At 47.8% G+C, this 21688-nt stretch overlaps 3 protein-coding genes and 1 long non-coding RNA gene across 8 annotated transcripts; 1 reads left to right on the top strand and 3 right to left on the bottom strand.

Annotated features, from left to right (window-relative positions):
• Nucleotides 1-2192: 2192 nt before the first annotated feature.
• CCNL2 (cyclin L2) lies at nucleotides 2193-10692 on the bottom strand. Of its 4 annotated transcripts, XM_033079607.1 has the most exons (12): nucleotides 10406-10692; nucleotides 9584-9658; nucleotides 9218-9327; nucleotides 8887-9007; nucleotides 7746-7810; nucleotides 4972-5071; nucleotides 4771-4875; nucleotides 4431-4572; nucleotides 3673-3790; nucleotides 3501-3593; nucleotides 2577-2972; nucleotides 2193-2213 (listed from the first exon to the last, which is right to left on the bottom strand). In XM_033079607.1, the coding sequence occupies exons 1-11, from the start codon at nucleotides 10673-10675 to the stop codon at nucleotides 2594-2596; spliced, it is 1578 nt and encodes a 525-aa protein (XP_032935498.1). In that variant the 5' UTR covers nucleotides 10676-10692; the 3' UTR covers nucleotides 2193-2213; nucleotides 2577-2593. The 4 variants fall into 4 exon arrangements, with proteins under 4 accessions (XP_032935498.1, XP_032935497.1, XP_032935500.1 ...); XM_033079606.1 differs by lacking the exon at nucleotides 2193-2213 and having other exon boundaries at nucleotides 2436-2972; XM_033079609.2 differs by lacking the exons at nucleotides 2193-2213; nucleotides 8887-9007; nucleotides 9218-9327; nucleotides 9584-9658; nucleotides 10406-10692 and having other exon boundaries at nucleotides 2436-2972; nucleotides 6911-8873.
• An 884-nt stretch (nucleotides 10693-11576) lies between these two features.
• On the bottom strand, nucleotides 11577-14276 carry MRPL20 (mitochondrial ribosomal protein L20). Its single transcript, XM_033079559.2, has 4 exons — nucleotides 13937-14276; nucleotides 12999-13109; nucleotides 12569-12646; nucleotides 11577-11923 (listed from the first exon to the last, which is right to left on the bottom strand). Exons 1-4 carry the CDS (start codon nucleotides 14021-14023, stop codon nucleotides 11747-11749), a joined length of 453 nt encoding a protein of 150 aa, XP_032935450.1. The 5' UTR covers nucleotides 14024-14276; the 3' UTR covers nucleotides 11577-11746.
• A 2638-nt stretch (nucleotides 14277-16914) lies between these two features.
• LOC117006904 lies at nucleotides 16915-17930 on the bottom strand. 2 transcript variants are annotated; one of them, XR_004420038.2, is made up of 3 exons: nucleotides 17845-17930; nucleotides 17692-17712; nucleotides 16915-17648 (listed from the first exon to the last, which is right to left on the bottom strand). It is a non-coding gene; the product is annotated as an uncharacterized LOC117006904 (long non-coding RNA). The 2 variants fall into 2 exon arrangements; XR_006163109.1 differs by having other exon boundaries at nucleotides 17692-17734; nucleotides 17845-17904.
• TMEM88B (transmembrane protein 88B) lies at nucleotides 17794-20774 on the top strand. Its single transcript, XM_033079651.2, has 2 exons — nucleotides 17794-18589; nucleotides 20294-20774. The coding sequence occupies exons 1-2, from the start codon at nucleotides 18320-18322 to the stop codon at nucleotides 20537-20539; spliced, it is 516 nt and encodes a 171-aa protein (XP_032935542.1). The 5' UTR covers nucleotides 17794-18319; the 3' UTR covers nucleotides 20540-20774.
• The last annotated feature ends 914 nt before the right edge of the window (nucleotides 20775-21688 follow it).

Here is a 21688-nt window from a genome sequence, read left to right as displayed (position 1 = left end):
GGGGATTTTGATTCCAGGTGAACTTTTGCCAGCTCAGCAGCAGCTCTGAGTTCCTGCAATGTCCCAGCAGCTCCCACACCAAACCCAGCACAGAGGTTCAGCCACTCCAACATTTCACCCCCCAAAATGGCACAAAGCCCCCAGGGATGGGATTTCCTGAGCTGTGCAACCTCCAGATTTCAACCCCAGCTCTTCCTCTGTGTCCAGGTGAGGAGGCCCAGAGCAAACACAGCTCCTCAAGTCAGAGAAATTCCACCTCAAATCTTTGTGGATTGGGGGATTTGATGTTTGGTGCTCAAAGTTCCTGCCTTTAAGGGAATGGGGAATGAATTCCAAGTCTTGCATCTACCACAGTTTGAAAATCTCTTCACTTTGCACCAATTTTCTTCCTTATGAGTAGGCACAAGTGGTGGAGCTCATAAGAAACTCAAGTGAATGTAATAGAAAATCAAATACTTTAATGAAATTGGGGAGCATGAGAGTAACAGCTCAGAGATACCACTAGAACTGATACTACTGGGCTGTGGGGCTCTGCTAATTGGTTTGTAAATGCTCTGTTCATCAAGCATGCAGACCAACAAACTACCAATTCTTCAGCGTGTCAAAGATCCTGAGTAAAGAATTCTCAACCACTTCAAATGGATACATAGGAAATGTCCTCTGAGCTGGTGGCCTGCACACAGCATTGCACAGATAAAAATATACTACTCTCAATGCACAGAGCTAAATACTTTCACATTTATCAGAATTTTCTACACAAGTCTTTTTTTGTTGTTTTTGATAGAATTCAAGTTTTGAATTTTCTGTATATATCTTCACCTGTATTAAACAAATGCTTATTTACATTGTGGGTAAAGTGTAAAGGTTAGGAAGGCCATTTTCCCATACTGTACTGTAACACTGCAAAATATATATACACAGAGAACCTAATATAGGCAACAGGTCTAAAAAAAGTCACCTCCCACCTGTACAACATCATCCAGCCTGTATGAAAAGAGGGTGGTGGCAGCACCAAACCACTCCCAGGGGGCTGAGGAGCTTCCCAGGTCCACAGGGAAGAACTGCTGGGCACAGGATGGGGCTGAATTCCCAACACTGCAGTGCTCTGGGGGATGGGGAGCACTGAGGGTGACAGTGGCACTCCTGACTCACCTGCCACCCTGCCAGCCTTTCCTTTGGATTCATGGATCAGCACAAACTGCTGCCAGAGCGTGGATTGAGGCAGGGGTGAATCATGAGCCAGATGAACCCTGGTGCTGCACAAACCAAGGGGAAGGAGCTTTGCTGGCAGAGGGAATTCTGAGGGAAGCAGAGCTGGTTCACCAGTGGTGTCACAGACAGCAATTCCTGAGGGAAGCATCCCTGGGGAGCTCACCAGCAGGAATTCCCTCTGGAAGCATCCCCAGGGAGCTCACCAGCAGGAATTCCCTCTGGAAGCATCCCTGGGGAGAGCTCACCAGCAGGAATTCCCTCTGGGCTCACCAGGAAGATTTCCCCCCTGGGAGCAGCCCCGAGGGGAGCTCACCAGGAATTCCCTCTGGGGCTCACCAGCAGAAACTCCCCTGGGAGCACCAAGGGCTTATAGCAGGAATTCTCCCTTGCAGCAACCTGGGGCTCACCAGCAGGAACTCCTTCTGGAAGCAGCCCTGGGAAGAGCTCACCAGCAGGAATGTCCTCTGGGGTTCACCACCAGGAACCTCTTCTGGAAGCAGCCTTAGGGTTTCACCAGCAGGAATTCCCTCTGGAAGCAGCCCTGGGGTTCCCCAGCAGGAACCAACCCTGCAGCAGCCCAGCTCAGCAGCTGTTCCCGTGGTTCCAACTGTACCCAGAGCTCAGTGGCTGTACCCAGAGCTCAGGACTGGTGCTGGCTGTGCCCAGAGCTCAGTGGCTGTGCCCAGGGTTCAGCTGTGCCCAGAGCTCAGTGGCTGTGCCCTGGGTTCCAGCTGTGCCCAGAGCTCAGCACTGGTGCTGGCTTTGCCCAGAGCTCAGTGGCTGTGACCCAGGTGCCAGCTGTGCTCTGGGTTCCGGCTGTGCCCAGAGCTCAGTGGCTGTGCCCAGGGTGCCAGCTGTGCCCAGGGGTCAGTGCCGGCTGTACCCCAGGTGCCAGCTGTGCTCTGGGTGCCAGCTGTGCCCAGAGCTCAGTGACTGTGCCCGGGGTTCCAGCTGTACCCCAGGTGCCAGCTGTGCCCAGAGTTCCAGCTGTACCCAGAGCTCAGTGCCGGTGCCGGCTGTGCCCGAGGTTCTGGCTGTGCCCAGAGCTCAGTGCCAGTGCCAGCTGTGCCCTGGGTTCTGGCTGTGTCCTGAGCTCAGCAGCAGTGCCAGCCATGCCCAGAGCTCAGCAGCTGTGCCCAGAGCTCAGCACTGGTGCCAGCTGTGCCAGGCCCTCAGCACCGGTGCCGGCTGTGCCCAGAGCTCAGTGATGGTGCCAGCTGTGCCCAGGTTCCAGCTGTGCGCCCCAGGTGCTGGCTGTGCCCAGAGCTCAGTGGCTGTGCCCAGAGCTCAGCAGCAGTGCCGGCTGTGCTCTGGGTTCCGGCTGTGCCCTGGGTGCTGGCCATGCCCAGAGCTCAGCACTGGTGCCAGCTGTGCCCGGCTCTCAGCGCCGGTGCCGGCTGTGGCCCGGGTGCTCCCTCTCTCTGTCCCTGTCCCTGTCCCTCTCGTAGCGGTGCCCGGCACGCTCGTAGGAGCGGGAGCGCTCGTGCCGGTGGTTCCTGTAGTAGTGACTTTTCTTCTTGTACTTGCCCGAGTGGTCGGAGCGCTCGCGGGAGCGGCTGCGGGAGCGCGACGAGCTGCGGCTGCGGGACTTGCGCGCCTTGTGCGCCGAGTATTTGTAGTCTTTGGATTTCTTGTAGCTGCGCACCTTGGAGCCCTTGTAGGCAGAGCTGTGGTTGAACTGCCGCGGGGGGGAATCGCTGCGGCTGCGGGAGCGGCTCTGCGACTTGGAGCCGCTGGATGTGGAGTAACTCTCGCTTTTCCTGCAGAGAAAGGACAGCAAACATCATTCTCTGGAGTTTTAACAACTTCCTGCTGTTCAGAGCGCCATGAAAACTCATCTTGTGTCCCTAAACTTCCACTGGTTACTGTAGAAATATTGGTTTTAAAAATTCTTATCCCATTCTCCAGCTCTGGTTACAGTTATTGTGAGCACCCAAGCTTGGAGTTACTCAGCACACACTGCTGGGTCACCTCAGCCTGCTGGTGAGGAGCTGGCAAAGCTGACATGGGGAAGGACTGGGAGAGGGGAAAAGAGAGGGGTGGGGAAAGGGAAAAAAAAGAGAGGGGTGGGGAAAGGGTAAAAGAGAGGGTTGAGGAAAGGGGAAAAAGGAGAGGGCTGGGGAAAGGGAAAAAAGAGAGGGGTGGGGAAAGGGAAAAAAGAGAGGGCTGGGAGAAAGGGAAAAAAAAGAAAAGCCTGGGAGAAAGGGGAAAAAAGGAAAGGGTTGGGGAAAGGGAAAAAAGGAAAGGCCTGGGGAAATGGGAAAAGAAGGACTTGGAGCACACCCTACCTGTGCTTAGGGGATGCAGACCTCGATGGTGACCTGGAGTAGCTCTGATCTCTGCTTCCACTCCGACTTCTGCTCTCTCTTCCTTTCTGGACACTGCCAGGACAAGGAACACTCAGTTATGTTGTTTCAGGATTCACAGGACAAAAATCTGCTGCTTCCTTTAAATCCTTACCCATTCACTGGGCTGTTGGAGCTGGTTCTCTTGGCTCCCTCTGTTTTCCTCTTAGCATTCTTCATGGCCTGCACAGGTAGTGGTGAAGGTTTATTTCCTTTAACCTCCTTTGGAGACTCTGCAAGAAGAAACCTTTGTTACCTTTTTGGAAAGTACCTGCAAGGACTGGAGCCTCTCCTGAGCCCACATCTGCACCAAGCAGGGCTGCTCTGCACACCCACAAGCAGATCTCAACAAGTTCACAGGAGGCAGAAATTCATCTGAAACATTTCTGCCAAAGTATTGAAGTAACTGCAAGAAAAGGCAGAAAACCATCCTGCTTTCCTTGCCAATTATTTCATGGTTTGAAAGTTAAACTGGAGAAGAGGATGGTGAATGTTGTGTTCTAGGTGAGACCTGCACCAGACTGGAAACTTTCAACCAACAAATTCCACACCCAACATCCCCAAATGTTACAATATTGCTTTAGCACAACATGCCAGTGGCAAGGATTTGAGTTTATTGCCAAATCCACATAAAAGCAAGTCCCTGGCCTATATGAGTTTAAACTAGTCTTAATTTCAGACTAATTTGATTTTAGCTTTTATCTGATTCAAGGAATCACAAAGTTACAATGCTATTCAAAGCCTGCCAGTTGAGTAGTGCTAGAAGCCATCTTAAAAAAATCCCCACCAAACCCCAAACCACACTTGTAAATGCTTCCCAAAAGGGTAAATACACATGAAAGAGTTATTAAAAATTAGTTCTCCACTATTTACCATTTTTTGGGATAGGGGAAAATCCCGATGTGTTATCCAAGCTTGGAATTCCCTCAGGTACCAGACCTTTAGCTTGTGCCTTTGCCTCTTCAATAGCCAATTTCTTCTTTTCTATTTTACTTTCCAGATCAGATAAATCCACCTGTGAACACAGGAGCACTGCTTGTGAGATCTGAATTTCCTGGTTCCTCACTCCCAGGGAGGGGAATGAAAATCCAAGGAGTCCCAGACAGTGACTGCTCTTTGTTCACTCCCAGCCTTGTGGTTTCAAACAGGGTCAAATTTTATAATTCCTGCTCTGAGCTGCAACCTTTACATAAAAAAAAAAAAAGAACCAAACCTTTTTCCTTGTGTAGAGCTGCAAGATTTTTAAGCAGATTTCTTGAATTTCTTCCTCTGTGGCTCCAAACAGTAAAAACCAATGTGGGCGATTTGGAAGCGGGATCTGAAAAAGGAGAGAGACACAAAGCTCAGATTTCTCCTGCTGTTAAAAGACTTCAAAAAAAAAAAAAAAAACCCAATCCATGGAAGTGTGGCTCACCTCCAGTGTCCTGGCTGCCAGGTAAATGCAGGCACAGGCAATGCTTTCTGGTTGGAATCTCACAAAGACATCTGTTCTCAGGCTGTCGTTCATGTAATTCCTGAAAAACACAACAGCAGGAGGTTGAAAGGCACTGCAAAGCTCTTTGGGCTTCTTTTTCTCTGGGTTTTTGATTTGATTTTACTTCTACAAAAGCTATTTATTTCTGCACTCAGTTACTAGTTCAACATTATATTCCTGGAAATCTAAAGAGAAGCTGAATGATTTTACTAAAAGAAAAAAAAATAAAAGAAATAACTAAAATAAATCCCTCAAGGGGAGGGAGGTGTGACAGAAAAAGTCTGACTGCTGAAAATTCAGTGGTGAGAAGAGAACCAATTTTAACTTCACTTTTGCTGCTGGATCTCTACTGGCCTGCTCTCATGCAATAAACAAGTTATTTTCATCAAGACAACATACAGTGTGCTCAGAAATACTCAGTTAGAGAATTTTAGGTTCACACATTCCCCTGCAATGGGGCAGAACCAGGGTCTGGCAAAAGCTGCAGCTCCTGGAGCAGTTCTCCCATGAAATGCAATCCTCTTCAGCACAGCTCAGCTTCCAGTGGGATTCAAGGGTCCATTTCCATCCAGAACAGAATTCTTTTTGGTGTAAAAAGTCAGCCATAGGAGAAATCAGGGTGTGTGGGAACATCAGTTCAGGAGAACAGTCAGTATTCAGGCACATCTCCTCTTTGGCACATGAAATAAGGTTTCCAAATTGTCCCATTTCAGTAAGGTTGCTTAAAATGAATATTCACAGAATGAGAAAACTGTAAAATATTGCACATATTCCAGTCAGTACACTTAAGCAATATGTTGTTAAATCTTAAATATACAAAGTAAATTCCTGTGAATCTCTCAGCTGATGTGCTTGGGAGCACATAAAATATCAGATAAAAACTAAAAGCAGACATAATAAAAGTCCTTAAAATAATACTTTAAGGTAAAAATGAACCATGTGGGTACCCAGTATACAAGGATTCACTGACCCCCAGGATGTCAAAGCAGAGACCACAGGTCAGGCCCCTGCAGCATTTCCAGAGAGAGGAGGAATTGGAATTCCAGGAGTTTCCAACTCCCACCTGCCCCAAATTCTTGTTTGTACAAAAGCAACACTGACCATCAGCTCATCTTTCTGGGAGAAAACTTCTAAACCTGCTGCTTGTCCCACTACAAGGAGAGCACAAATCTTTTGGCCAAAGAAGTGATAAAGGAAAGGAGGACTTGGAGCATCTGGAAGCTACAAAAGTTTTTTTCTGGTTTGCCCAATTGAGAATCATTCCAGCTTCCAAACTGGCCTCTGCTCCTCTTCCCTGTGGGCTCAGTCAGACACTGAGGAGGAAATGAATCCTTGTCACAATAGCTTTAAAAAAGGTGATGTTGGAAAAATGCACATTTCAAAAACCAATGATACCGGATACCCAGCAGTTTCTGGGAACTGGAAGCACAAACACCAGCACACAGTTGTGTTATGGTAACATCTGACCCCCTGCTCAGCTGGGGTAATTCCCTCCCTCCCCTCAGCCCCCTCTTTCCATCACCAGCACATTCCTGGCAGTCCAGAACTCCCATCCACTGCTTCTGGCAAGTGTCTCTAAACATCACATTTTGTCTCCAAGCTTCACACATGTACTAGTTTACAAATATAAACTATTCATTTTTTTGCTGTTAATTCATCCCTTTTTAAGATTAAAAACCCCACCTTAATTTGCTTTATCATATAAGAAACATCACATTATAACAGTTAAGAGAACTAGAACATTTAAAAAAAAAATAAACAAATTTCAGAACAACGCTCAGGTTATCAAAGATACAAACAATGAAAAAAATGCAGAGTAAAAAAAATAAAAAGCACAAGAAGCAGTTGGCCAGTTACTCTACTATCATGTATATACCACCTGTCTAGAGCCAGCCTTCTCTTTGGAGAGCTTTGGGTTGACTGAAGACGGCAGCTATCCCTGCACCATGGGCAGCAGAGGAGAAGTCTTAGTCACTTACCCTCAGAGGCTACCCTTTGATCAAAAGAGTACAGAAAAGAAAAGTCAAAACTGGTTCTCTACACACAGCTCACAGTACCAGACAGTTCAGTCAGCAGAAATATGGTCTTTGGATTCACTAAAGGTGGTTTTCTTTTAGACCATTGGTATTGTTAAAAGGAGTTATGGTTTAAAAAGCATTATTTGGTAAAGTTTAAGGGGTGGAATTTTACAGAAGCTTCCCACCCCCAAGCAAATATTTATTAAGTGAGAGCAACAAGGCAGAGAACATTTCTTGGCAAACATGAATCCAGGCTATCCATCTATCCAGGCTTACAAGCTGACATCTTGCATTTTCCACATAAAGAAATTTATCTGTGCTGAGGTTTTGATCCAGGCCCTGGGAAAAGCCATTTCCCAGCACTGGGAACAGACTTGAACTCCACCCAAAGTTTTCCCTGAAGAAGAACCCAAGGGAACAACTCTAAACCCACCCAACCTTTTCCCCTTCAGCTGGAGAGTGAGAGCAGAGAGGAGGGAAGTGAGAAGTCAGGGTGGAAAGCTACCTTACCATTAAAACACTGCCTCGAACTTAAGAGGCCGCTCAACATTTGGGAAGGAGTTTGGGGCACACCAAGGACAGTGGAGCTGTCTGGGGTGACCCCAAGCACTGCTGAGCAATGCTGCCCAGTGCCTCAAGTGACATATTTCTGCTACTGCCCCTTCTGGTCTCTTAGAACAAAGAAAATCAACTTACCATGAGGTCTGGACCAGGTGTTGGTTACGTTCACATTCTAATACCTGAAGGTACATAACGATTATCTGGAAGATATGGGTCATTGAGTTATTACCAAGCATCTGGAGAGCCACCTGCTTATTTCAGAGGGACATCCATGAGGCATCTGTGATCCTCTCTCAAGGCCTAAAACACTCCCATGAAGTGTTTGCACCATCCCCAGTGTCCATCCACACCTTGTCCTGCTACTCAGCCAGGTCTTTGATTTGGGGGATTTTTTACACTGATTTTGAGGATTGGTTCTGATTTAGAGGTTTTGTGGATTGATTCTGTTCTCCTACACACCTCACAAATCCTGTTTTAGCTGCAGCCTGGGAGAAAAAGCTGCAATCAGCAGTGAGGAAGTTGGCAGTGCTTGCAGAGAACAGAGCTAACACTGTGTGTGGTTTGTTCAGTTCTGAGGGTTTTTCCTTGGGTTTGGAAGGAAAACAAGGCTGCAGAGAGGAAGAATGATGGCAAAATTCACCCCAATGAACAAACTACAGCTGCACTCTGGGGGGGATGACAAGAGGAAATTCTGAGTGTCAAGAAGCTCAAAGAAGGCTCTGAGCAGGAGTTTTTTTAGAGGAGAAAAGAGCAAGATCCCAAATTGTGTTGGCACAGAAACAGAAGCTCTTTTACCAGTTAATTGCATCTCTCAAGTATCATCCACTCTGACCCTTGTTAATACCGAGCCTTGTCTCATCTCCAGCCAAGCCTAAGCCTGGTTTTAACACACTCCAAGCACTAAATGGGCTCACAGAGCTTTAATACCTCAGCATGTTCCCACCAGGAGTGATGAGGACAACCCCAGGCCTCCAAACTCCTCCCTGCTTGGGGATCTAAGTGCAGGTGATGTTTTCCACCACCACAGCTACCTACTGATCCAATTTGCCTTCCAGGAATACTGAGCACCTGCAGCCACCTCGCCGTCACTCAGCAGTGATACGAGAACAATTAGTAAGAGTCTCTTAAATGAGAAAGAAAACATCAGGATGGTAAGAAACTAATCTCACTGAATTCACTGATCATCATGTGCAGTCCACAGAGCTTCCAGGCAGCCTCCTCAAAGCTTTACAGAACATAAAACATTGGTTATATAATGAATTTATAAAGTACAAACCTTGTGAGGGTGCTTCACGTGAACACAAAATCCCAACTCCTTCAACACTCTTCTTTCTGCCTTTATTATTTGATTCTTCAAGTTCACATATTCTTGATCCAATATTAGAGGCACAGGTTTTCTGCAAGACAAGGTGATCATCTTAAGGAAACTCAGGTTGAGTTGTGTAAAAATAAAAAGCATCATTCTTTGTATCAAAAATATTTATTTATTAAAATGAGATCCCTGTGAAATATTCCATGATTTATCAAACAAGGAATGATGCTGCTGTGAAGTCTAAAAATTAAAATATACCACAGAGAATTGAGATTATTCTGAATTCTCAGCTTACTTTTTCTCCCTCAGGTGTCTGAGGCGATGGAACACATTGATCACGTCCCGAATACGTCTGGGGGCTTCCTCAATTTTGGATGCCAGATGCACACAGGCCATGGACACATGCTGAAAAACAAGCATAAAATATAATATTTTATGTAATGTATCAGGAATTGAGTTCCTTCAACAGCTTAATGAGGAAAAGAAAAATTGGTAAAACAAGAAAATTCTAAATATTTGACAAAAGTCACTATGAAATAGCATTTCTCTACAGTTATAATCTCCAAACTAGTTCCTAACACTGATCTCATCTCAGATGACAATTTGCCAACAGTTATCAGAAGATAAATATGGCAACAAATGTCATTTAATGCCTTCTTACCTCCATGGAATGCTTCACAAAAGACTTGGTATAAAAAAACCGCTGGAATAGCACCTGCCCTGTAGCCATAGCCACCTAAAAAAAGAGAGAATCACAACAGGTAAGAATAAAAATACCAATTCCGAAGAGAAATTTTAATAGATTTAAGACCCAGAAGATTAATTAAGCATGGGAGGAAGCTCGACAGTATCTAAAGAAAAGCAGAATTGCTACTTAATTATTTAAGTTGCCCAAAATGTTATCAATGCTTTAAATATTGCCTACAAATCAAATACAGACAGCAAATCCTAATTTTCTTTTATTAAAAAATGTGAAAATAGGCTCCCAGTTGACTAAATTATTAAAAAAATATAGGAAAAAAACCCACAAATAAAATTGAAAGTTTTGAAAGCACGCCAGGAAAAATAAATTGGTTTTTGGGCGTGGAAAGTGAAGGGAAATCTAAAATCGTCACAATTTGCATATGCTGAAACTGAGCTGCAAGGCGCGTGGAAAGTTTGAGGCACAGAGAGCAACGAGGCTGTTCGGCCTATAAAGTTCTCCAGGAAACAAAACCCTCCCGAGGTCACCACGCCTCCAGAGGAGAGAGCTCAGAAATCCGGCTTTGCACAATCCCCGCTCCTCACACGGAGGCGGCGGGGGCGGCGCTGCCATAGGGAAAGGCCCGGAGCGAGCCCCGAGCCCCGGGCGGTGCCGCGGCCTGCCCGGCCCCGAACTGCGGCCCTGCCCGGCCGGGAACCGAGACATCGAGGCCCTCACAAAGAAGGGCACAGCCAGGCCCTGCTGAATCCCAGCCCTCTCCCCACACCCGCCCAGCCCCACCTGCGGCAGCCGCAGCAGGATCCCGGCCGCCTGGATGAGCTCGCAGCCGGTGACGCGCAGCTCGGTCTCGGTGTCGGGGTCCAGGCCGCTGCTCATAGACGGCGTGAAGCGCAGCGTGTGCTCGGGCAGCAGGCAGTTCTCCAGCGTAATCAGCACGCCCGAGTACAGCCGGTCGCCGATCAACACCGCGCCGGGACCCGGTACCGGAGCGGGAGCCGCGCCGGCCGCCTGAGGGCCCACGGGGCCGCCGCCTCCCGCCGCCGCCGCCATTTTGTGCCGCCGCCTCGCTGGCTCCGCGCTCCTTCTCCTTCCCCCCCGCCCGCATCCGCCCGGCGCTGATTGGTGGAGCGCGGCGGGGCCGCGGCCGCTGATTGGCTGAGGGGCTGTGACGCAGGACGCCGCCCGGGCCGCGCGCGGCGCGGTGACGCAACGGCCGGGAATGCGCGCAGGGCGGGGCCGCCCTCAGAGCCCTCAGCGCCCTCAGAGCCGGGGCCGCCCCGGGACGCGGCCTGAGGGGGGCAGGAATGCTGAGCTTACCCACTTAAATATCTTGGTTAACTCCGTAAAAAATCAGATTATGTGTGTGCTTAATTTAGGGCGCAGCGAGGTTCGTGTGTGAGGACGGACGTACCGCTCCCCACCCCGTTTTTTCCACGGAAATGGTTTCCTCATAGCAGTTATCAACAAAATTATGTTTGTTATCAAGTCCTTAACGGAACAGGCTATGTTTGTCCTTCACCTGAGGGCTGCCAGGGTTCATCTCTGAGGACTGATATCTCCATCACACTCTGGGCTGTTTTTTTGCTGTGCAGCTCCAGAACTCACCACAAAAGTTTTTTTCTCCACAGCAATTACAAAAAAAATGCCTTTATTAGGTTCTTATGTGTGTCCTTAACACAGGGACTGTGTGAGGGCCTCCATCCTGCCTTCCCCCCATCCCCTGGCTGTATTGTCCCAATGAAGCGCCAAAATTAACACAAATAGTTTCCCCATAACAGTTATCAATAAAAATGTCTTTATTAAGTCTTTAAAAGTACAAACTGCATGTCCTTAACAGCCAGGGTCCATGTGGGAGGGTCAACATCTCCTCCCCATCCCAGCTGTGTTCAGCGCCAGAATTCACCACACAAATTGCATTTTTTTCTAGTAGCAGTTACCAATAAAAAAAACAAAACCAAAAAAACAACCTTTATTATATTTTCATTTAACAGCTTTCAGTGACAACAACACAGGGAAAATTGCATCAAGGAGAAGATCCTTAGAGGATTTGTTTCACATTTTCCATTTCAGCAGCAGTCCCACGGCAGGTTTGCTTCTCAAACACGTACACAGACTCTGGGATCAATAGTGGTGGTGCACAATACGTGAAAATATTCCCTCTGGCTCTTTTCCATCTCCCAGGGCAGCCAGGAACCCTTCCTGCCTCCTCCTCTGGGCTAAAGCTGCCAGGGATTTGAATGTCTTTGGTTCATAAATAGCCAAGTCAGCCAAAACTTTCCTGTTCAGCTCCACCTGGGACTAAAGGCAAGAAAAATTGTTGGTTAAGGACTGTGATTTTTAGGAACAACACTGCAAGGCTTAATCTCTCTTTATTAAATATAATGAACACTCTTCACTGTTTATATAAACACTCTTCATTAAGTATCATTAAATACTCTTAAGGTTTAAGACCTGAGGTCTTAAGGCAGATTAACTTTTTTCTATCCTGTGCAATTTGGAGCTGTTAAAGACTGTCAGATACTCCCTGGCCATGGATGTCCCATTAACACAGCATGTAAAAATTATTTACTGATTTTCCCTAAAGTTTTTCTGGTAGAAACCAACAACTGAAGAAAAATCTCTAATTTTGCTCAAGGCTGCGTGTTCCAGGTTAATCCATCTGTTTCAGCTCGAACAAATTAAAACAGAATCAACAAATTGAAACAAATTCCCAGCAAATGCCCACAAAAAAAGCATTTTAGAAGTCTCATTCCTAAATTTTGGGGACAGAATATGAAGTAGAGCCACAATGATCACCAGGATAAAAAGGAATAACCCATACAGAAAAGAGAAACAAGTCTAGGGCAGAACTGAGTTCCTGAATTGGACAAAACTGCTTTCACAAGCAGAAGGTCTTTCATCACTCTAATTAGTAATTAATTATCCTCCAAGCCACATCCTTACCTTGAGCAGGTTGCTGATGAAGGCTGGGTACTTCAAACCATGTTCAAGGGAAGCTGCTTCAATCCTTGTGATCCAGAGCTGAAGGAGTAAAAATTAAAATATTGCATGACAAAATACTTCAAAGGCAAACCCTTTGCCACGCTGCTCTGCTCACACTTGCTAAATATAACATTTCCATAAATATAAATATAAGAATAAATAAATATAAAGATAACATTTCCATAGGATCATGGAATATCCTGAGCTGGAATGGACCCAGAGGAACACGACCCAGGAAAATGCTGCCTTAAATTTTTAATTTTCAACTTATTTTTCACCCACTTTTTCCTACTTTTCACCCACTTTTCCAACCCCCCAGTAAGAAAAGCAGCTGTTCCATTTCTGCCTTGCTCCCATTTTGATGTTTTCCACCCAACATTTTGCTCCTTACTGCTCTGAGGAATCTCTTCTTCTCCCTCCTGGCCTTGGTGGATCTCACAAAAGCCCTGCGGACGCTCTTCACTGCCAGCTTGTAGCAGCGGTTCTTCCTGCCACGAAAATGCTGGGAAAAAAAAACCAGAATGGTTTTATTCACTTAGATTTAAAGATAAAATATTAATAAAGCTTATTTGCATTCACAGCTCTCTGTAACAAAAATCACTGACTCTTCACAAGCTGGCACATAATGAAAATATTCTTTTCTTGGTTTTTATAGTTGAAAACCTGAAGAGTTGGAGCAGGGTGGAAAAATCTCAGTTCAGGCCTCACTTTGGGCTGTGGTTCTGTGGCTCAGGCAATCACAAAATCATGGTCAGTGATTTCACACAACCCTGAATTTATATATAATATAAATATAATAAATTCCCCAGTTGTGTCTGTATGAACACAAGGATGGGGCGGGAACCTCTGATTTGTCAAAGAGTTGCCCAAACAGAAAAAAAAATTAAATTTGTGTTCTGACATCCACCTAACATAGGAAAAATCAGCCAGAAATAACTGGCACTGCTACAAAACCCGAATATTCTCACTTCTTTCAACTTTTTCTCTCTCAGTATTACAGCAAGATGCACAACCTTGAGAAAGGTTGGCACAGGAGCCTGAATTTCAGCAGAAATCCCATTTCAAAGCGCACTTGAGAACAAGGTCAAAATAAAGAAAAACCACTCAAGAGGGAAACACAATCAGCACGCTGAATTTCATTCAATACAGATGAATTTACAGCACGAGTCAAGCACAGAATCGCTGACTTTTGGGTGGAAAAGAGACCTCGGAGCCCAGCCGGAGCCGTGGGCAGGGACACGTCTGAGCCCGGGGCACTTCCAGGGATCCATCCCGGCTTGGGGACCCTGCAGGGAGGGCAGGACAGGGCCGGGGGTGGCCCAGACTCACCCGAGCGTACTTGAGCACCTCCTGCACCCTCCAGAAGCGATCCGAGAGCCGGCTGCGCACCCAGCGCGCCGCGCTCAGCACCACCATGGCTGCGGCACGGCACGGCACGATATAGCACGGCACGGCACGATATAGCACGGCACGGCACGATATAGCACGGCACGGCGCGCCTTCCGGGGCGGCGCCGAGCTCCGCTCCGCTTCCTCCGGTCCTTCCCCCTCTGCTTCCTCCCGTCCTGCTCCTGAGATTCCCGGTGCTTTCTCCGGTCCTTCCTCCGAGCTTCCCTCTGCTTCCTGCAGTGCTTCCTTCTGCTTCCTCTGCTCCTTCCTCCTCTGCCTCCTCTGGTCCTTCCTCCTCTGCTTCCTTCGGTCCTTCCTGCCCCCGAGATTCCCGGTCTTACCCCTGGTCCTTCCTCTGATCCTGCCCCTGAGTCTTCCTGGTGCTTCCTTTAGTCCTTCCTCTGCTCCTTCCTCCTCTGCCTTCTCTCGTCCTGCCCCCGAGCTTCCCCCTGCCTCCTGCAGTGCTTCCCTCTGCCTCCTCTGATCCTGCCCCCGAGATTCCCGGTCCTACCCCTGGTCCTTCCTCTGCTCCTTCCTCTGCTCCTTCCTCCAGCCTTTCCCCCGGGTTCTTCCTCTCCTCCTTTACCCAGTTCTTCCCCTGGTTCTTCCTCTGATCCTTCTCCAGAGCTTCCCACTCCTTCCTCTGCTCCTTCCTCTGGTTCTTCCCCCGGTGCCTCCTCTGATCCTGCCCCCGAACCTTCCTGGTGCTTCCTTTAGTCCTTCCTCCGGTCCTTCCTCCAGCCTTTCCCCCAGTCCTTTCTCTGGTTCTTCCCTGGGTTTTTACTCTGGTCTTTGGCTCGGTTCTTCCCCTGGTTCTGCCTCTGATCCTGCCCCTGAGCCCTCTCCTGGTTCTTCCTCCAGTCCTTCCCTCGGTTCTTCCTCCAGTCCTTCCCTCGGTTCTTCCTCCAGACCTTCCCTCGGTTCTTCCAGCCCTTCCTCCAATTCTTCCTCTTCTCCCGATTTTCCCCTTCTCCCCTTGCCCTTCATCCAGTCCTTCCCCTCTTCCCAACCCTTTTCCTGCTCCTTCCTTGGCCCTTTCCCCTTTGCCTCCCCTGGCTCTTGCAGCTCAGTGGTTTTTCTCCCTGCTGAGAATCCCCTGTCCCATGGAATCATGGAATATCCTGAGCTGGAAAGGACCCACAGGGATCATCCAGCCCCTGTCCCTGCACAGACACCCCAAAATCCCACTCTGTGCATTTTTGGGAGTGTTGTCCAAACCCTCCTGGAGCTCTTGGGGCTGTGCCCATTCCCTGGGGAGCCTGGACAGTGCCAACACCCTCTGGGGGAAAAATCTTTCCCAAACCCAGAGCTCAGCTGGGAGCTGCCACACACGGTGTGCTGGGGCTGTACCACAGAGCTGCAGCCAAAATTCCCTGTGAAAATGAGCTTGGAGCGTTCATTCCCACAGCTCAGTGAGGGATTTGGAGCAGGCTTTGTGCTCCAACAGCAATGTGAGAAGATTTGGTGTTGTTTTCAGTGCCTGGAAGGATTCCATAGTGGATAACAAATCTTACAGCATCCTCTAAAGGTTAGGGTTAGAGATTGGGAGACATAAATTGAAAATTTATGAACTGCAGCAAACCACAAGGTGGTGCTGCCAGGAAATGATTCCTTGGGAGCAGCAGTCCCTGCTGTCAGGGAACTGATGGATTTTTCTGATGCTCTTTAATCATCACCAGTGCCAGCATCTCAAAGCAGTGATGCTCCTGTTATAAACTGCCCCACCATCAAAATCTCCCCACTTCTGGGAAAGTCCTTGCTCAGAATGTGGAAAATTCACAGAATTAGAGAGGAATCTTTCTTCAGATCGCTGAGGTCTGACTCAAAGTTCACTTGGTTATTCCAAGAATCAGTAGAATGTGTAGCAAATAAATGTACAGAACACAATTTCCACACCCCCCTGAAAAGGTTAAAATACATAATTTATTATAGCAAAATACAAAATTCATTACATCAAAAGAACTTTGGAAAGTTTCACTGGGTTTAGCAAAACTTCTTCGAATTTATGGCATTTTTATGAATGTTTAAATTGTGTTTCACCACACCCCTGTGCCATCACCAGCAGATGGTAAAAGCAGCTGTAGGATTTTTACTTGCCCAGCCCAAATCCATCTTTCCATGGTTTAAGCCTAAAATTGATTCCTCTTCCTATAATTTTGGGTTGGGTTCCGTTTTGTGTGACTCAAAGGCATAAATCAAGCTTGAAAAATTTTATGTCTTTAAAACTAAACAGAATTGAGACAGGCAGAATAAACACCGAGTCTCTCAGAGCTCCCTGCCACTTGTCACATTTATGGTTTCCTGCACAGCCTCAGACTTTATTATTAACACTGTTCCTGGCCTGTGCAGCATTGAAAACAGGATGGATCCAGCAGTTATTTCCCTTGGGATGTCTGGACAGATTTGAGAAGAGATTTCACATTTTGCAGCTCGAGTTGAGGCTGCTGCCCTGCAAACCCCCCTGGGAGCCATCCAGGCCCAGAGTGCAGGGAGGGAACATGATGGAAATGGAATTGTCACACTCTGCTGCCTGCTCTGCAGCTTGTTTCTGTATTTTTTTTTTTTAATATCTCTCTCTTATTACTGCCACTGTATCTTGGAGGCTGCACAGGCATGGAGATGTCACTGAAATTGTTAAATGATATTGATTTTATGAGGTAGATGAAATAATTGATAATTGCTCTACGAGAGTATCAATATGTTCTGCAAACAATAACAGATGGCTGCAGGGGACAGATGATTTCTGAGGACTACAGTCATTATTATCAATTTCTCTACTTTTTTTTTTTTTTTTAATGTAGAAAGGAATTTTAGAAAATGAACCAGAGGCAGAATAATTAAAGTTGAAGAGGGACCATCTTGACCTGGGGATGGGTGGCTGGAGCGTGTGTGTTCAATCCCATCCACGAGGAGCCAGATGTGAAGGATTGGCCAGCACAGACAGCAGCTCTGAGGCTGCTCTGTAAACAGAAGAGCTTTGCAAAGCTCAGCTGCCTCAGAAGGGACCACACTGCTGGGTCTGAGTGGCTGCAGGCAGCTGGGAGCAGTGACACACCACACTGCTCCATCTCTGCAGGGAAACAGCTCCTGCCCTTCCTCTTCGCTGTCACCTCGTTTGGATGAGAACTGGGCAGGAAGATTTGCTTGGGTACAGGGTGAAGAGCATGGAAAGGTGATTTGGAGACAAGGAGCTGCCTGTGACATCCTGAAAACCTAAACCTCATATCCTGAACACCTAAACCTGGCATCCTGAAAGCCTGAACCTGACATCCTGAAAACCTGGCATCCTGAACACCTAAATCTGAATCCTGAAAGCCTGACATCCTGAACACCTAAACCTGACATCCTGAAAGCCTGACATCCTGAACACCTAAATCTGATATCCTGAAAGCCTGACATCCTGAACACCTAAACCTGACATCCTGAACACCTAAATCTGAATCCTGAAAGCCTGACATCCTGAACACCTAAACCTGACATCCTGAACACCTAAATCTGATATCCTGAAAGCCTGGCATCCTGAACATCTAAACCTGACATCCTGAACATCTAAACCTGGCATCCTGAACACCTGAACCTGGCATCCTAAACACCTGAACCTGACATCCTGAACATCTAAACCTGGCATCCTGAAAGCCTGGCATCCTGAACACCTAAACCTGACATCCTGGACACTAAACCTGGCATCCTGAACACCTAAATCTGAATCCTGAAAGCCTGACATCCTGAACACCTGAACCTGACATCCTGAACACCTGAACTTGGCATCCTGAACACCTAAACCTGACATCCTGAAAGCCTGAACCTGACATCCTGAACATCTAAACCTGACATCCTGAACACCTGAACCTGGCATCCTGAACACCTAAACCTGACATCCTGAACACCTAAACCTGGCATCCTGAACACTAAACCTGACATCCAGAACACCCAGCTGAGCTCAGAGGTGGAGAGGGATCCCAAAGCTCCCTGAGCAGCCCATCACAGCTACCACAGCAACCCTCTGGGACCTCTTGGGATCCTAATCCTGGAAAAAAAAAACCAGCAGCAAATTCAGTAGGACTCTGGATTCCACACCAAAATAAAAGCTGCTGCCAAACTTCCAGCAGATCTCCTTTGGGACTGAGGCTGGGACTCGGCTGGAAAAGCATCTGAAGGCAGCAAACTGTGCTGAGCAGGGGGAGCAGGGGGCACAAAGAGATTTTCCTTGCTTGCTCCACCAATGATCTGTGCTTAAGGCCACGTGTGGAAGAGCACAAGAAACCTTTGCAAGCTCTGTCAGACCAAAAACAAGGAAACCCTTTTGGATAGATCTCCTTGAGGGATGTCTGGCCAGGACCCTGAGGATTTTGGAGGAGAAATGCTGTCAGAAAAGTCCAGGATGATCCCTGGGCTGCCCCCCTATGACATGGATGAGCAGCTCCTTCCCAGGGAGCCCCGCAGCCCCTGCTGCTGCCTGGCCTGGACCCTGCTGATAGCAACCATGAACTGCCTGGTTTTCCTGCTCAATTTGCTCCTGATGTTTGTTATTTTCACCATTGTGCTGCTTCCCACCATCGTGGTGGTTTATTTTGGCTTCCAGTGCCACTCCCAGGTAAGTGCCACTCCCAGGTAAGTGCCACACCTGAGGGTTCCTTTGAGCCCCGGGTGAGCTGTGGCTCTAAAGACCAAGAGTCCCCAAGTTTTGGCTTTGTTTCCCTAAGGAAACAGATTTTTTTCCCTCTGGGCTGACAAGAACAGGTTCTGTGGGAAGTTGGGCAATGAAGTTTTGTCCCCATGCAAGTGCCAGGAGGTGCCAGGTGAGGTGAACACACTCCCTGCCCTGATGGAGTTGCTGTTTGCATTTTAATTTCACAATATTTCTCTCTTCCCTGGGATTTCTGTCACTGAGAGCTGCCAACCTGAGCTCCAGAGCTCACAGTCCTGCCTGGGCTCTGGTAGGGATTGCTGCTTTTTGATTTAGTAAATTTAACCTTCATTAGGATCTGCTTAGTGATAGGATTAGTAAAATCTGACAGAATATATAATCCCCTTATCATGCCAATCCAACATTCCTGTTCCCAAACATTCTGTGCATTCCTCACACCAAAATTGAGCCTCCTTGGTCCCCCCAGGCTCTGTTTGCATTAATTCCTTATTTACAAATCTCTTGCTATATCCCTTTAAGCATTTTTGGGATCACTTTGACCAAGTGTGGATGTGAAAAAGCAGTTCCCTGTTTTCCTTGCAGGCATGGACCAGCTCAACGTGCCTGTTTCATAAGTCAGAAGCAGGGACTGCAAATTGGACTGAAAATGGGAAAAAACCCTCCCAGAACTGCCCCTCCCAGCTTCCCTCACCTTGGAAAACCTCAAACTCTCCTCTGCACACACACTCAAAGGCTTTGAGGAGATGCAAAATGGTTTTGAGTGCAGCCAAGTGGACCAGAAGTGAAAGCCCCTGTGTTGCTGGAAGCTGTGAGGAGTTTTTTAAGCACAGCCTTGCCTTCAATTCAATCATAGCAAGGGATTGTGGCTTCCCCAGAGCTGCCCCTCTTTGGGGCTTTTGATTTTTATTTGGGTTTTTCAGTGCCTCCCCAGCAGCCAGAGGCTGATTTCTGCACTGCAGCTCCATTAGGTGGATTTATTGTTGGTTTTTAGGATGATGGGTTGTGTTCCTTTCACTGCTGAAAGGAGAAGGAATAAAATCTGGGGAGGTGGGGGCTGCCTGCAGCATTTGTGAGTGCACAAAACCCGAGTGCTCAGCTCAGCTCTGCTGCTGCCAGCACAAAAGGAGAGCTTTAAACACCACTCAGCCAGGCCCAGAGAGGTTTTCTTTGCAAATGGACTCTCCTGGCAGGTTTTTCAGGCAGAAATGAGTGCACACAAAGAGCAGAGCACAAAAGGGTCTGGAGAGCCACAGAGTGGCCAACCTGTGCAGAATGGAACAGATTTCTGGATTTTTGTTCATTTTTATTTTGTGCCACCCACACTGATGTGGCAGCAGGAGGATTTTTGGTTTGGTCTGTGCCCCTCAAATGCTGTGGGATGATTTAATAAAGATGAGTGCTGCCTGCTCCAGGATCAGTGCTCTGGTCTCACAGGGGTGCTGGGATAATTGAGAGCTTGGTGAAGATGTGCACCTGAATTTTCTCAGCTCTCAGAGAGGGAAGAGCTGTCTTTTTCCATGAAATGAAACACCTTGAGGTGCTTTGGCTGCTGTCACCACCAGGCCACATGGCAGGGGTGGCTCTGACAGCGTGAGACTTTTTGGAATTTCCCAATTTAACCACCCTGCTTGTGCCTCCCCCTCCCCACAGGTGCTGCACTCCTCTGCCCGCTACTGCAAGAGCATCCTGGACGACAACAGCTCCTCTGCCCTCATCATCCTGGGCTTTGTCATCATGTCCCCTCTGCTGGTGGTGGCCATGGCCATTTACTGCAGCCTGGCCCGGCGCCTGCAGCTCCTGGTGTGCTGCCAGCCCTACAGCCTGGCCCTCTACAAGGGAGGGCACTGCTGCCACCCCAGGGCTCTGTGCAGCCCCCAGCTCAAGGCTTGGGTGTGACCCTGCAGCCTCAGCAGGGTCCCCTCCCTGTGCCCCATCCTCATCCTCAGCCCTGCCTGTGGAGCTGTGGCTGCTCAGCTGTTCCATCCTCTGATAAATCCCCCAAAAAAATGCAGCAGGTGTGGGGAGGGCAGGGCAGCTCCATCCTTGCAAGTCCTCTCTGGTGGTGTTCTTGTCTGTGTGTCCACCCAGAACCATTCCCAGTTTTCTGTAGAAATAAAGTTTGTGCCCAATCCTCCCTGGAGGAGTTTGTTGTGTCTCAAAGCCCTGGCTGCAGAAACAGAAGCAGAAACACTTCTTGTTCCCCCACTGCAAGGTAAAATGTAATTTTTTTTCCTTTCTGAGGGTTGATTTTTCCTGCTGTTTGCCCTGCGTGGCCCTGAGACCACCCAGAGGAACAACCAGGGGTGGCTACAGGGGAAAAAAAAAAAAAAAAAAGAAGGAAAACAAGTTGACATTTTCTGACAAGACTGAAGAAAAACAAGAAAGTTCTGTTCCAGGCAAGGGAGATGTGCTGCAGGATAACAAGGTTTTGCCTGAGGGCAGTGTCTGCTCGCTGGGTACAGATATTTGATAGGAGCTGCTGCTCCTTTTGCTCACCTGTTGTTTAATCCAACTGCTTTTACAAGGAAAGCATTCTTCAGCCTGGCAGTGTTGTGATGATCCATCCCTGCTGCTGTCTCTGCAAAGAAACCCAGAGTTATTTGCAGCAGCCTCCCCAATAAAGCAGAATTGTATTTAATTTGGTATTTCACTTCAGAGAGTATTTTAATAACAAAGGGGAAATGAATTTAGCTGAGATGTCAGCAGCAGAACAGAGAGCTCAGGTTGTACCTCAGGGTGTCCTGGGCATTCCCTGCAGCTCCCAGGTGAAGCTGCCTTAATCCTGAATTTCCTGTGGAAAATCAGAGCCAAATCCTGAGCCTTGGATCAGCTCCTGGGGCAGCTGTGCCAGCTGCATGTGCCAGGCAGGGACTGTGCCCACAGATGTGGGGGATCCCTGCTCTGCCTCCTCTTTGTTCCCACAGGCAGGGCTTTGTCCTGGCAGCTCCCAAACCAGCCCAGAGCACAGCAGGGAGGACACAAACAATTATTTTAACTGTTTCTGGGTTTGTTTTTTTTTTTCCAAGTTCAACTATGTGTGGATTT

This window comes from Catharus ustulatus, chromosome 24 (assembly GCF_009819885.2).
Source record: "Catharus ustulatus isolate bCatUst1 chromosome 24, bCatUst1.pri.v2, whole genome shotgun sequence".
In the NCBI taxonomy this organism is placed as follows: domain Eukaryota; kingdom Metazoa; phylum Chordata; class Aves; order Passeriformes; family Turdidae; genus Catharus; species Catharus ustulatus.
Note: the sequence above shows the minus strand (reverse complement) of the source record. Positions and strands in the feature narration are given on the sequence as shown.

What these genes read in the sequence shown, in the direction of transcription:
- CCNL2 (XM_033079607.1), bottom strand. Translation starts at nt 10,675, where the DNA reads ATGGCGGCGGCGGCGGGAGGCGGCGGCCCCGTGGGCCCTCAGGCGGCC. An exon ending in AGACACCTGAGGGAGAAAAA is followed by an intron (nt 9,008 to 9,217) that starts GTAAGCTGAGAA and finishes CTTGTCTTGCAG; the next exon opens with AAAACCTGTGCCTCTAATAT. An exon ending in TGGCAGCCAGGACACTGGAG is followed by an intron (nt 4,876 to 4,971) that starts GTGAGCCACACT and finishes CTCCTTTTTCAG; the next exon opens with ATCCCGCTTCCAAATCGCCC.
- MRPL20 (XM_033079559.2), bottom strand. Translation starts at nt 14,023, where the DNA reads ATGGTGGTGCTGAGCGCGGCGCGCTGGGTGCGCAGCCGGCTCTCGGAT. An exon ending in AGGTGCTCAAGTACGCTCGG is followed by an intron (nt 13,110 to 13,936) that starts GTGAGTCTGGGC and finishes TTTTTTTCCCAG; the next exon opens with CATTTTCGTGGCAGGAAGAA. An exon ending in AGAAGAGATTCCTCAGAGCA is followed by an intron (nt 12,647 to 12,998) that starts GTAAGGAGCAAA and finishes TTACTCCTTCAG; the next exon opens with CTCTGGATCACAAGGATTGA.
- TMEM88B (XM_033079651.2), top strand. Translation starts at nt 18,320, where the DNA reads ATGTCTGGCCAGGACCCTGAGGATTTTGGAGGAGAAATGCTGTCAGAA. An exon ending in GCTTCCAGTGCCACTCCCAG is followed by an intron (nt 18,590 to 20,293) that starts GTAAGTGCCACT and finishes CCCTCCCCACAG; the next exon opens with GTGCTGCACTCCTCTGCCCG.